General features: G+C 52.4%; 6 protein-coding genes across 6 annotated transcripts; 2 read left to right on the top strand and 4 right to left on the bottom strand.

Annotated features, from left to right (window-relative positions):
• Positions 1 to 204: 204 nt before the first annotated feature.
• N0V96_003158 (uncharacterized protein) lies at positions 205 to 2028 on the top strand (the record flags this gene model as incomplete). The annotated part of the gene is made up of 6 exons (XM_065756758.1): positions 205 to 831; positions 887 to 1094; positions 1148 to 1354; positions 1413 to 1547; positions 1616 to 1825; positions 1889 to 2028. The coding sequence occupies 6 exons, from the start codon at positions 205 to 207 to the stop codon at positions 2026 to 2028; spliced, it is 1527 nt and encodes a 508-aa protein (XP_065614525.1).
• A 68-nt stretch (positions 2029 to 2096) lies between these two features.
• Positions 2097 to 4223, bottom strand: N0V96_003157 (uncharacterized protein; the record flags this gene model as incomplete). The annotated part of the gene is made up of 2 exons (XM_053189682.2): positions 2097 to 3828; positions 3892 to 4223. The coding sequence occupies 2 exons, from the start codon at positions 4221 to 4223 to the stop codon at positions 2097 to 2099; spliced, it is 2064 nt and encodes a 687-aa protein (XP_053052605.2).
• Positions 4224 to 4737: 514 nt separating this feature from the next.
• On the bottom strand, positions 4738 to 6496 carry N0V96_003156 (uncharacterized protein; the record flags this gene model as incomplete). The annotated part of the gene is made up of 3 exons (XM_053189683.1): positions 4738 to 4957; positions 5040 to 5226; positions 5293 to 6496. The coding sequence occupies 3 exons, from the start codon at positions 6494 to 6496 to the stop codon at positions 4738 to 4740; spliced, it is 1611 nt and encodes a 536-aa protein (XP_053052606.1).
• Positions 6497 to 7353: 857 nt separating this feature from the next.
• On the top strand, positions 7354 to 8857 carry N0V96_003155 (uncharacterized protein; the record flags this gene model as incomplete). The annotated part of the gene is made up of 4 exons (XM_065756757.1): positions 7354 to 7356; positions 7554 to 7719; positions 7960 to 8738; positions 8795 to 8857. 4 exons carry the CDS (start codon positions 7354 to 7356, stop codon positions 8855 to 8857), a joined length of 1011 nt encoding a protein of 336 aa, XP_065614524.1.
• Positions 8858 to 9024: 167 nt separating this feature from the next.
• On the bottom strand, positions 9025 to 10921 carry THI7 (thiamine transporter thi7; the record flags this gene model as incomplete). The annotated part of the gene is made up of 4 exons (XM_053189685.1): positions 9025 to 10164; positions 10219 to 10450; positions 10522 to 10689; positions 10767 to 10921. The coding sequence occupies 4 exons, from the start codon at positions 10919 to 10921 to the stop codon at positions 9025 to 9027; spliced, it is 1695 nt and encodes a 564-aa protein (XP_053052608.1).
• Positions 10922 to 12022: 1101 nt separating this feature from the next.
• N0V96_003153 (uncharacterized protein) lies at positions 12023 to 13808 on the bottom strand (the record flags this gene model as incomplete). Its single annotated transcript, XM_053189686.1, has 2 exons — positions 12023 to 12934; positions 13092 to 13808. 2 exons carry the CDS (start codon positions 13806 to 13808, stop codon positions 12023 to 12025), a joined length of 1629 nt encoding a protein of 542 aa, XP_053052609.1.
• Positions 13809 to 13871: the final 63 nt, after the last annotated feature.

Genomic DNA, 13871 nt, shown 5'->3' with positions numbered 1-13871 from the left:
AGTCGATTTGATAACAATTGCAATCTGTAGAACCAGGACCAGTTGAACGCTCTTGAAGATAGTCACAGATATAAACAATGGCTCTCTCTTCCTGATTGAGTGGACCCTTGAGTTGGTCTCGAAGCAGAAATCTGAACGGAATTGTTTACGAAACTTCCCATCCGGATATCGTCAGCCGCAATTTGATCAGCTTCCGTATCCAGAATGGCTTCCGTAGTCGATGCCAAGAAGCTTTCCGAAGTTGACGAGACCAGCAAACCAGACGACATTCTCGAGGGCACTATCGCAGATGCGACTGAATACTCCGATAGTTACTTTCGAAAACTTCGCTTCAAGATCGACTTATGGCTTCTGCCATTGATGTGGGTGTGCTACGGCACGCAACAAGCCGACAAGACATCCCTCAGTGTCCAAGCCGTCTTCGGCCTGCGAGAAGATACCGGTCTCGTGGGCGAACAGTTCAACTGGCTGAGCACGATTTTCTATCTCTCCTACCTTTTCTGCGAGTTCCCGGGAAACTGGTTGATACAGAAGAGTCACACTGGCAAATTCCTGTCGGTTGTGATGGTGCTGTGGGGTGTCGTTGTTCTGTGCATCGCCTTTGCTAAGAACTTTGCGCACCTTATGATTCTTCGTACGCTGCAGGGTGCTCTCGAGTGCACGATCTCTCCGACATTCATGCTCATTACCGGAGCCTGGTATACTTCCCAGGAGCACACCCTGAGGTCTCTGATTTGGGGAACATCCAATGCTGGAATGAACATCATTACCGGGCTTTGCATGTATGGAATCGGACTACACGCTCAGAAAGACCCTGGTGGCTTGGCTGCAGTAAGTCAAGCCCAGATCTGCTCACGAACGACCTGAAGTAACAAATGCTTGTTAGTGGAAGGGGATCTCCCTATTCCTCGGCGGCCTGACCATCGCGTGTGGGATCCTCGTCTGGTTTATCCTCGGTACGCCCCGCGAAGTCCGATGGCTCAATGAAGAAGAGAAGAAAGCCGCGATGGCCCGCGTCATCGTCAACCAGACAGGTTCCGATCGTCAAAAGAGATCCGAGTTCAAGTGGGACCAGGTGTGGTCGACATTCAGGGGTAAGCATCGCCTGGAGATACAAAGACGAGCGAAAACTGAAACTTGTGCGCAGATCCTCAAACCTACTTCTTCTTCTTTGTCACCATCATCAACGCCCTCCCTAACGGAGCGAATACGACGTTTTCGAAACTGATTTGGAAGTCGTTTGGGTTCACACCGCTGGAGACGTTGTTGAAGGGCTCCACTCCTTACTACTGCGTGAGCATTGTCTGGTTTTTGGTAGTTGGCTTCGTCACGTTGAAGAAGCCAAATCTCAGATGTAAGTGCACAACGACGAGAGCTTGAACCTTACATCAACTGACCATTGGCTTTCTAAGTCTTGATGATGATGTTTTCTCTCGTGCCAGCCTTCAGTGGCATGATGGCTCTGGCATTCCTTCCCACAGACTCTATGAAATGGACGAGATGGGGGATGTACATCCTCCAGGTCTTTGGTTCCTTGCCAGGTCTGAGTAAGTTTTCTGCTGTTCACTATTACCCTTTCCATTTCTTGTGAGCACCGCGTACTAACGCAACTTAGTGATCTGGACCTTCTTGCCCTCAAACGTTGCAGGAAGGACGAAGAAGACTGTTACGTCTACAGTCCTCTTCGTTGCCTATTGTGTTGGTAATGCGGTGGGCGCCCAAATGTTCGTAGCGTCCGACGCTCCAAAGTACATTCGTGGTCTCACTGCTTGTGCTGTTCTCTACTGCGTTGAGTTCTGCAGCATGGCGACTTGGCGTTTCTATTGTAAGTGCCTACCCGATGCTACTGTCAATACGTTCGAACTTGAAAGCTAACCTTTACTTTAAGACATCTGGGAGAACAAGAGGCGGGACAAGGTTGTCAACGAGCAAGGTATTTCCAAAGAGGAGAGCGAGCGTCTTGGAAAGTTGAACGCTGAAGCAGATATGACGGATAGAGAGAACATTCACTTCAGGTACAAGTATTAGCCAGCCTTGGGATCTACGGTTTGCTCCATGTCGCGATATTAATAGGGTAATTTCAGTAAACGACTGATCTATGGCTCAGACGGGGTTGAACCAGTTGTACGGTCGATACAAGATTTGGTCTCCTCGTTTTCTTCTCCGCGCAAATTCACGCGGACCTTCCTCGCAGTGTCTTCCATCTCACCCATGGTGGTGGTGCGACTCAAAACACCACCAACATCACGCCCATGCCTGATGGCGGCCAAGGAGCTACTCTTCCATAAAGGTACATTGCCTCGACTGTTGGAGTTCCCAAGTGTTGTGAACAAGAACGCGATCGCCGAGATAAGCATCACACCGTGGAGAGCAATCCACGGCCACTCGATGTGGTACAGCACTGTGGACTTGCCCACCTTGCCGTAGTAACTCAGAGAACCGTCTTGAAAGCGATCCGTATCTTGGCCGCTCTTCAGACTTTGACCCGGCGCGTAATTCCTTCGCATCTCGTTGGTCATGCTTGTTGCTAGGGTGTAAAATGTGCTAGTGATGTTATGTCTGGTCCAGGTCCAGAGACCATTTAACGCCGGTGGTGTAGCCTTCATCGACCACTTTTCCGCTTCAAATGGCCCGAACGATGCGCCATTGAAGCCGACCGCGTCAGATCCTAAAATCTTCTCGATCTCTTCTCTCTGGTCCAGAGTGCCTGAAAGATTGGTGCGGAACAGCTCCTGCATGTGTGCGCCCATGGACTTGACAGAGTCTTGGGAAATTCGGTAGTAGCCCTCGTTACTGATGTGGGGAAATTCGAGCCTCAGGTCGGTGTTGTAAACAGCAGACCAATATTTGTCAAACTCCAGCGTGCCGTTTGCTTCTTTCGAAATGACATTTTCTGGTTGGCCGTCCTCGTACTCTGAGGAGCGTTTCCATGAATCTGGATCTCGTCTCGAATCCAGGGCTTCCGTGACGTTCTCCTGGATTTGGTTGCCTTCGACCGCCGAGTTGATCCGCTTGACACAGTAGTAGAGCGCGCACTCTGTGGCTTGCATCGGTATGTCTGGCCAAAGTTTGAGTCCGGCCGTAGAGCCCCTATCCGACTTACCGGGAGTGAAGCCGGACGACTTGTTGAGTGCCTCCATGTCTGGGTGAATGATACTCATTGACCACAAGAGAGTGTCAACATCCTTCATGGAGTTGGTTTTGCTTGGGATTCCGGTTCCGAATGATGTGGTTGTGTACTTGTCATCCGAATAGACGCCCAACGGCTGTTCATTTTCGCATTCTGCGTAACGTCCGTTGTATGGCGGGCAGCCATCGATGTTGGCAATGAAGTGACCGTTTGGCAGGACGAATGCTGTACCCGGGACTTTATAGCCAGCTAATGTGGTGTTTGCCAACGCAATAATCGCCTGTCCGAACCCCCCGACTTGCTTGAGTTCTGATGTGAGGTCGTTGCATTTGTGGCAGATCCCTAGGCTCTTGAATTGGTCCCATGTGCAGTTGCTCGTGGGGCATTGGATCAATGCCTCTTGTTCCACTTCCCAGCGTGATTTGGATAGCCCATTCAAGATTGCGCCTTGCATGGACAGCGGCGTGTTCGTTGAAACCCAATACTCCTTCGTGGTCGAGTTTTGGCTCGAAGATTCTGTGACTTGCGCTGTGCCCATGGAGTAGGTCTGCGTGCCGGAGTTCAGCGCAAGCGGCCCCTTGTCCGTCTGAGTGCTTCGCGTATAGACAACGCCCTCTCGAACTTGAATCACCTGCTGGGCGAGGGGATCGAGAGCAACGGCAAGAAGCGTCAGTATAGCACCAAGTTGAACGGCGTAACTGTTGCCAAATGTGTCAGTCAACCTTCTTTGAGATGGTGGAACATGCTGGAGGTTAACTCACGCGCCTTGGGTACGAAAAATGATTCGCAAGCTTCCAAGAGGGCCGCGGGTGGCGGCGTCGATACGGTCGAAGTCCATGAGCGGCCTGTCTTCGCGAGTGAAGAGGATCCATTTCCACTGAGCCAGACATTCCGAAAGGACGAATGCGACAGCAGCCTTCATCGTTACTGACAATATCGAGACTACCGCGTTGAGTGTCACCCCGTTCCATGTGGAGATTGGCTTGCCGTCAAAGTGGGCGAGGAGCACCACCATTGCTGTGAAGGAGATGATGCCGCCGACGAGGGCCCAGTATTCTGGACCCCAGGCTGACCATCGTAGTGAGTGAAGCATCACGGGTGTGAATTGCCCCTGCGACTAAAGTTTTGAATAACGCGAAATGGGGATTGAAGTTCCGAATGTGCGACGGCAGAATTACATATTGTCTATTGGGGGCAACCCGTGGGACGCCAGGCAGCTGAGTCTACCAATTCTCAGCGGCGATACCCCTGACTATATGAGGTAACTGCGCGTCTAGAGTGAGATCGGTCTCACCTTAGGTGGTGTCGGGTTGAAATTGAAGTAAGCAATAGGATCCGAACCCATGTCCGTCAGCCCTAATACGATGAGCTAAATTCTTGATTCCCCCCGAAGGCATAGTATTAGCTCACGCAAGGCGCTATTCCTGGCCTAGCACACGCATGGGAAGCAAAATGGCTGGCCTCCAGGCTCTGGCCACCGTCTCGCATCGCTAGCGAACAAACGTGTGACATCTTGCGCCCCAAACATTCAATCCTCACGAGCTTGCAGAGAACCGTAGGAACGTCTTCAGACGAATGTGACTGGCCGCCTCGGATTCTACAGTAGCTTACTTGCCAGCGAAGATATTTCCCAACTTCACCAATTCGCTCCATCGCCCATCGGGTCGGACTTCAATTGTGGCCTCTGGAGTCAAGACCTTCATCTCCTCAACACTATTCGTCCCGTATTCATAGCCTTCGGTATCGTTCACAAAGTTAACCAAGATTTGAATCCAGTCTTCCATCAATTGTCTTTCGGTCGGTGTCGGGCCATGGGTGATTGAGAAGCTGGGTTGAGTGAACTTGTCAGCAAGAGGGCGTAGCCAGTAGGTGCTGGGTTCAAGGAAGAAAAGGAGAGAATCAAACTCACTTCCAGATGGGCCTGTCCATGGCATGCGCCACCCCGAAGGAAGCGGGCGCCACCTTCTCGTCAATGAAGGACAGCCTGTAGGCAATCTGGTACCGCCACACGTCTCGAATATCGACGCCGTTGTCGACTAGCGCTTTCGCAAGTGCTCTGGACGGCGCGCGCACTTGTCCGTCCGAAACGATTGATCCTGTGGCATGTCATCAGTAGCAATGGCACCGGAACAAATTAATCACCTTGCAAAGGAGCTCCTTACCAAATGTTGTTTGCCAGTCTTGTAGCTTGTCTGATTCTGGCAGCTGGTACTGTTGAATTGCGCGATTTGTGACGTCTGGAGCGTAGTAGTTTGAGATTTGCAAGCGCAGAGCTTCCAGCGTGGGCTCAGTTGGTGCATTATATGATGAGTAGAGAGTTTCCTCGTTGCGAACCTCGCCAATGAGTAACTTGTACCCTCTTCGCTTGAATTCATCTGCGAAGTCCTTGCCCTGGAGATACTCGATCATACCCGAGTGTATGAAGACATCGTCTGTGACGGGCCGGAAGGTGTGGTTTTTCAATTGCGGAATAGCTGCCAAAAGCTCTTCGACGCTTTTACCCCGGAGAATCGAGAGCTTCTCTGCTCCGGAAACTGCGGCGTCAATCTTGAAGTAGTCGCAAAGCTCGTCGAATTGGCCTTGGACATCGGCGAGAGTTTTCGGCTGGGCTGGAATTGCGTTTGAGTCCATGAAGATGCGGTGATACAGCGAAGAGTCGCTTCCAATCTTCCGAAAGTCATAGAGCATCTGAGCTTCGGCACTGTATGCCCCAGCACTCCGGCCGGCAAGCGTCACGTTCTCCGGATCTCCTCCGAAATGAGCAATATTGTCTCTCACCCACTCCGCAGCCACTCGTTGGTCCCAAAGACCAAAATTGCCGCCCGCTTCACCGTTGCTCTCTTGCAAGAGGTCATTCCCCGCAAGAAAACCAAACACGTTGAGTCGATATCCGATAGCTACAACAATTGCGTTGAGGCCACCCGTGGTAATCAGCTCCGTTGCATCCATACCCGGCTCTTGCGATGGATCACCCATCTGGAACCACCCGCCATGAATCCAGAGCTGCACCGGCCATCTCTTATTTTCCTCGTCTTCTTTGGGAACCGGAGTCCAGATGTTGACGAACAAACAGTCTTCGCCGTAGGTGTTTCCTCCACCGTCGGGCTTGACTACGTGGAAGGCCTTCTGAGGGCATACAGATTTGAACTTGGTTGCGTCGTATGCTCCTCCATTATCGTCGGTGTATGAGTATGATGTGGGTAATGGTCGCGGCTTCCGCCATCGGTACTCGCCAGTCGGTGGCAGTGCGTAGGGAACGCCAGTGAAGCGCCTGGACTTATCGTCGAACTGGAGGCCGCGGATTGTTCCCCGGTCGCCCAACTTGAGCTCGATTGGCGTTTCTTGGTATGAGATGGTGTTGCCCATGATGCGATGTTTCTGTCACAACTATGATGAGTGAGTATCGATGATCCAACAAACAGTTCAATCCCATAACCACTTCATGAATAGTATGCTGTCGACAGCTCCTGCTACAGTTTCGGCGACAGAAATGGACTCCGGCGGGGCTCCGAGATCCATTCCGATGTGGGGCCGATAACGCTTGAATCCCTTCCCGCGGGCAGCCAACGGATAAGATATCGCCTCGAGCTTCGGCCGGATCTCCGCCCGATGAGCCGACTCTCGATATGTGAATTGAAATGACTGAGTAGGCCAAAGCATGTAGACGCCCTATGAACACTAGCTTAGAAAAGATGCCACAAGCTTCGGCAAGGAGCTCAAAGGTTCTCAAAGGTTCTCATGCTTTCGTCAGTGACTGAGTAAACTTATCATCTACTATTGATATTGTTTCCCTTGAGCTGGCATTTGCATCAACTGTCTCTTACCGTACAACTTACACGAAGAGAGACGACAGTATGCGGAGCCTTGGAAACAGCTCTACTAAGCTGGATCTGTCCCATCATATCAATGCCAAGAGCAGAGCCCGTCATCCCTCGCCGTTGAAAGACATCATCAAATTCATGGGACATGATGGCATGGTGAGCTTTGCCGGAGGTAAAACACCGAGTCTCTGATGAATGAAATGGGTCAAAGTTTGACAATGATAGGATTACCTCATCCATCTCTCTTTCCGCTTGAACGAGCCAAATTCGACTGTCTACCCCCCGCAGCTTCACTTACAGAGGATCGTCATTCCCTCGACCAGGAGAAAAGTGACGGAGTGAGCCTGATATTCGGGCGTGGTCTATCTACAGGGGATCTGGATTTGACTCAATTTCTTCAATATGGTACGTATCTCCGCTCTGACTATCTTCAGCCAATAATTTCACTCTTGGATGATTATGTTGACACTGAGCACGCAGGTTCTGGGGCTGGCAATTGGCAGCTGATATCTCTGGTAAAAGAGCTGACTGAAAGAATTCATTCGCCTCCCTGCGAGTATGAGTGCCTACTGCACCCTGGCAATACCAATGCATGGGCAAAGGTCGTCGGATTACTCTGCGAGGATGAGGACCATGTCATCGTCGAAGAGTTCACGTACCCTTCTGCTCAGGCTCTCTGGATTCCAATGGGCATCAAAGCTGTTCCAGTTGCTGCTGATGCGGCTGGAATCATGGCGGAAAATCTCAGACACCTTTTGTCGAGTTGGGGTGAGCGAGAAAGAGGGTCGCGGAGACCAAGAGTGTAAGTGCCCCTGCAGACCTATGTAAGCGCTATGAATCCAGTGAATGATTGACGAGCAATAGACTCTATCTTGTCTCTGTCGGGTCCAATCCGACAGGAATCACTATCTCAACACAAAGACGGAGAGAAATCTATGAGATTTGTGTTGAGTTTGGTACGATCGAGCGCTCGTATTCAACTGCAGAAGAGTTGCTGATGAGTAGTAGATATAATCATCGTCGAAGATGATCCGTACTACTTTCTCCAATACCCAGGCTATGGGACCTCTGTAGAAACATCCTTCACGCCCAAGCCCATCCCAGAATTCCTTAACACCCTCGTGCCCACTTTCCTATCCATGGACACACAAGGCAGAGTCATTCGTCTCGACTCCTTCTCGAAGACCCTGTTCCCCGGCCTGCGTTTGGGATACTTCGTCGCCAACCCAGTCTTCACCGAACGTCTCCTCCGCGCAACGGAAGTTGAGACACAAGACCCCGCTGGTCTCAGTCAAGCATTCGCCCTTGGTCTCCTTCAAGAATGGGGTATCGACGGCTACCTCACGTGGCTTCAAAACCTACAATTTCAGTACCGTACCAGGCGAGACTGGCTTCTGGACGCATTTGATGCCCACTTTGACCTTTTGCCAGCAGAGAAGTCGCCTATGCCTGAAGCGCAGGGCCTTGTAGTGTGCGTCAAGAGTTCCCATGGCGACAAGATAAAGCCTGTGTTTAGCTTCGTTGATCCCGGAGCTGGCATGTTTGTGTGGTGCAAATTCTACTTTGAAGGGGTCCACCGCTTCATGGAGATTGAAGGAGCTGGAAAAAGCAATGACCCAGAGCAGGACTTTGCCAATGAGCTGTGGCAGGCGTGGGCGACGGAACTTGTGCTTCTTACTCCGGGATCGTATTATCATGCCTGGCAGGGGCCTGACAAGATGACCACTGCCGCCCGAGGTGCTGATCCCCGCACGGCGCATTTCAGGTTCTCGTTTGCGACGCCGACGGTAAGTCGTTTCATCGCGCTTATGATACTGGAACTCACTGACTTTGGGCATTGCAGAAAGAGGAGATTATCGCCGGGGTTGCACGTCTTACAAAGGTGATAGCAAAATATTGGGCATAGCGAGGTTTAGCAGCCGCATCTAGCCAAGGAATGCTTATTATTACCCAAAGGTTTCATGATGGAAACTTGAGCTACCTATATTTCACCTTCTACAGGACTTGCAATAAGTGATAAAATCTCACCAGTGCATTCTGCCTTCTTACATGTAAGTATGAGTATCAAAATTTTCAAACAGCGATGGATGGCCCAGGCTTGTTCTTGGAGTCGTCATCTTGGAGATGTACTGATCTTCCTTCAATGGGCCCATCAACCCCCTTGGGTCTTTCAAAAGGCGCCATGCCCTTGCTGATCGCGACATCATCTTCGAATGTGCCGTAGAGGTCGAAGTCGTCCTGGCACCCAAGCCTCTGCGGCTTAAAAACAAAGGTCAAGAGAGCATAGAGCGCTCCAGCCTCTAGGAAACCAAAAATGTAGTTGCCAAGGTAGTACTTATAAAGCCCATCGTTAATCTTGACGTTGGGGTTGACGGCGGCAATCATTCCCGGCATGGCGGGGACGAAGCAGACGACCCAAGCGACGAAGGCTCTCCAGTTGAATCCGTAGGTGTACCAGTAAGCTCCCTCTTTGGATCCGGTGTACAACTGGCTGATTTCAATCTTCTGGCGGCGGACGACAAAGTAGTCAGTCATCATGATGCCAGTCAAGGGACCCATGAAGACGGAGAAACTAGCGGCCACAGACACGAACGTGCTAGCAGTGTTGTAAAACTCCCACGGCTGAACGGCCCACGACAGAGCCGCGGCAAGAAGCGCGCCACGCTTAATGGTGATCCAGGTAGGTAGCAGACCCGCGAGATCCATACCGGCAGCATATCCGTTACCGAGGATATTCTCCGCAATCTGACCAAGAACGAAGCCCAAACTGCAAAAGAAGGCACCGGCGCGGGCCTTGGAGCTGTAGTCGTCCATCATCCACTGTGTTATGACAGTCAGTGGGTTCCACATAGGCTCCTCGAGCTCCCAAATCTCCATGGACGCCGAGGCGGTGAGGATGGCGAAGATGGGCACGATCATTCCCGGGATGAAGAGGGAAAAAACGATACCAGGGACCTGGATGCCTTGTTTGCGGGCGAAACGCGTGAAGTCGGACTGGTTAAGGATACCCGCCGAAATGTTGCCGACCGATGCGATGATGCCGTAGACCCAGGCCCATTCCTTTGTGAGAAGAGATGACTGCTTTGCGCCGGACTCGAAAAGGGGACCTGTGCCGCCAGTGGTGCAGGCCCAAATTGTGATGCCCATCATTGTGACGAAGACGATGAGGTTGGCTGTGATGACGGGGATCTTGGCCTTCTCAATCCTGATGAGCTACAGAAACGGTGTTAGTCAGAGGCCTTGGGAGCTCGAATTCGGGTTTCTCACCAGGAAGGGAACCGAGATCAAGTGAAAGATGACGAATCCAACCAGATCTCTAGTGACCATGTGCGCGCTCTCTGGGAGCGTGTTCTCCATCATCAAGAAGTTGTAGCTCCAGCTGCTAAGCATGGCAGATACGCAGAGACCACCCAGCCAGGCTTGGGAGCCATACCAGACGATGGAGAGCATGATTCGGATCAACTGGCCGATGTAGGCACCGTTCATACCCAGGATGATTCTGCAGGATTCATGTTAGTCTCGCGTGCCTCATTACACGGCAAAGCTTCAGCGACAATTTCAAGCGCTTACCTCTGTGACACAGTGAAGCCAATATGCCATTCGGAGCCCATCCATCCGTTACCAATGACGAGCAGACAAATCAGAGCTCTAGCCAGAATCATCAGGCCTATGGTCTGCGGGATCGTGAGACCCAGCGACAACAGAGACGCCGCGCCTGTCCATGCCGAGATGCAAAGACTGTAAATACATGGTTAGCACGTTTGGACACAAAAGTTGTGAAATGCCTAAGCTAATGCAGCTTTTGCCAGACTTACTTGGAGATGGATCCAAAACCAAGGAATGCCCACATCCCCCACGTTCTTCTGTTGGGAGGCAGAGGTGCGATATCAGGATTGATCCATTTGGTCGTCTCGTATCCGTGCTCATGGTCATCTCGCACCCGAAATCTCTCGAGCAATCTTTTCGCCATTGTGGCTGACGTAGTCGATGGCGGGTCTTGGGTTGAAAGACGATCCCCACCTGGTTCCTATACGCGATGGGAGTCTGTAATAGATCTCCTGTACAGACAACAGTCGTCAATGTCTGACAAGTTCGTTGAGGAACTCGGACGAATAGTTGAAGCTCGAGAACCGTCCCGGTAGCTGGTGCAAATTTTCCAACTCTGCTGAATACTTCGGTCTAAAGAGCAGATGTGGCTCTTATGTCGGTAATAAAACACCGCAGCCCCCACACGGGATAGTCCACCCTCCATCCCAGCGGCTTATCAGATTGATCGAGTGGTGCGAGTCCATCTGCAGCTCGACCTTATCAGATTCATAGATCCCTGAAGACCACCCCCAGGGATCAGCAAGAGACTTTTCAGTCTTCCCACCCGCTACCACCAAGCGTGACGCCGATTGTCTCCGAGGTCACATTGGACCCCGCACCTGATCCGTCCATTTTTGTTAGGAGACACTGGAAAAGTAGTAGCTTGAGTTTTGGGATGGAAATAAGGCCACTTGAGGAAAAGACGACCGATGGTAAAGACAAGCTGGCCGATCAGATATCCTCTCTTGGCGCTGGCTAAGCAAGGCTTTAGAGACATATGCGGGATTGCCAAGTGTGCCAACGGTAGTGAATGATGATTGGTTCATCCACCATGTCCAAGGCTTCAAAACTGCGACTGAGGTTCTTGTCGTGCTTTATCAAGATAGCCTGTCATGATAGCAAAGATAGCCAAAGCCTGCGCCGCAACGTGGTCGCCAGGTTCAGAGCTTATGAATCCGAGACAACGGGTTAACCATCAAGGACTAGACCGCGTGGGACCCGATCCACGAACAACTGGATGCGCTTGCAGTGAAGCCTATTTCAACGACAACATGTTCCGTTGGGAGACAGTTTTACAAGCTAAGCTAATGCACCCGTTTTGTTTCAAGAAATCATGCTTATGATGTGGAGAGAGAGAGAGAAAGGCCCAGCTCATGATGAAATGCCGCCCGCCGTGCCGCCGCCGCCACAACCCGAACCCAGGGTGAGTTCTTTAATTACCTCACCCACACGCCGGCCGATCTCCCAGTTGATGGAAATCGAATCAGATCGGCAAACACTCCCCCGGAAACTCTTGCGCTAAAAGCATCCAATTCCACTCCATCCCTTGATCCCTCGCCTTCCAAACCCGTTCCTCGACAAACATTCTCGTCCGCTCAACCGTCACCGTCTTGCGATGCGTGCCAATCGAGTCAAAGACGTCTAGCACGGCAGCCCGATCGTCCGCGTCCAGCATCTCGCACGCGGCCATGAAGACGGGCCACAGCAGCATCTTGGACTCGGAGGGCGGCCCGCTCGTGTACAGCATCACGTCGTGGGCCTTGCTTAACGCCTCGCCGTCCGCGTCCGCCGTGGATCCAGGGAGGCAGAAGAGCCGGTGCAGGTAGAGCAGGGCGCCCGCACGGTAGCAGGCAGCCTGAGCGCGGAATTTGCGTGCCGCGCGGAAGGAGAGGCTGTCTGAGATTGTGGGCTTCCAGGACTCGAGGCGCAGGCGGAGGGAGTCGGCGCGAAAGGCGAGGTTGGAGTAGCCGGCGTCGAGCCAGCTGTCGACGCAGATGGGCGGAGACGAGGAGCCCCTTTCCTCTGTGCTTGTTGGCGAGGTTGCACTCCCACCGCCCAAGAGAGTATTTGGAAAAGCAGGCTGAAGGATCTGGTCGCGAACCTCCTCGGCTAGAGTGCACAGCTCTTCTAGCAGCGGCATGAGGGTGACGGTATATCCCAGAAGACGGTCCGGCTTAGCTGCTTCATTCTCTAGCCAAACATAGCTGGGAACTCTAGGACGGCGGAGCTGGATCAGAGAAACGACGAGATCTTGTCTCGCCAGTGCCCGAAGGTAGTATCTCGCCACGGAAGATACGTCGCCTCCCGTAGAAACGTGGTGGCTGATAAGAGAGGCCACGTTTGATAGGACTGTGGGTATGGTTGCATGGTGTCCCGGTTGTGCCAGAGTGACGAGCTAGACCCTGTGAGCAATGCAATTCGGGTCACTGGGGTGTAGTGGCCCATCCATCCATCTAATGCAAGGTCCACGGGTTCATGGTCCAGTCCCAAGCAGAAGTGATGAAAACCGACCCACGCAGGAGAGAGAGGGGGTAAGGAGAACATGAACTCACTTCCATTGCACACAATCCGAGAAGCAGAAATAGCGCCTCTTCAAAGTAATGACTCGAGGGCTTCATATTCCTCAGGTTTGCGAGGATCTTTGCCCTCCGGTTCAGTACAGGCAGCAGCGCTGCGGAAGAGCTGCCGACATCATATGAGTAGCCAATGGCCGAAATCGTGTCAGCAATCACCGCCGGATCTTGCTGCAGCATCATCACGATATTGGCGTTCATCTCGCACACGAACTCGTGACCTATCAGCAGCTCGAAGGGATGTCTGTTGAAGTAAACTTCTAGATACGGCTGATCCGCGACGGGCACCGACCCCGGAGGAAGCAGAGAAAAAGTGCGTGTATCCAGAGCCAGTGTCTGTCGATTTGAAGCTGGTGGTGCTCTTTGCGCCGCCGGCGTCGTTGAGCTGCTGCTTGTAGACCCGGCGGAGACGGCTACGGAGAGGAGGTCCGGGGATTTTGATGCAGATCCCGGCCCTGATTCCTTTGCTGCCGCAGTAGCGGTATTACTGGCACCAGCACCGGCAGCCAGCAAAGACGAGGGTGAGTGCCGGGCATGTTGTGCAGCGCCGGGCTGCGTCTTGTATCCCTGGCACACGAGCCTGCGTCGAGCGCAAGTTCCGCATGAGGGGCGAATCTCATCGCACTTGACCTTTGCCTTGCGGCAGTCGATGCAGCCGTTGCGCGAGCGTCGCGTAGGAGGGACCAAGGGCGGCATCTGAGCTGGATCGGATCGTCGCGGCTAACTCAACTCCAGTGTGCAGAGAATACCAGGGTGGCA

This window comes from Colletotrichum fioriniae (assembly GCF_027942845.1).
Source record: "Colletotrichum fioriniae strain IMI 355084 chromosome Unknown scaffold_3, whole genome shotgun sequence".
Classification (NCBI taxonomy): domain Eukaryota; kingdom Fungi; phylum Ascomycota; class Sordariomycetes; order Glomerellales; family Glomerellaceae; genus Colletotrichum; species Colletotrichum fioriniae.
Note: the sequence above shows the minus strand (reverse complement) of the source record. Positions and strands in the feature narration are given on the sequence as shown.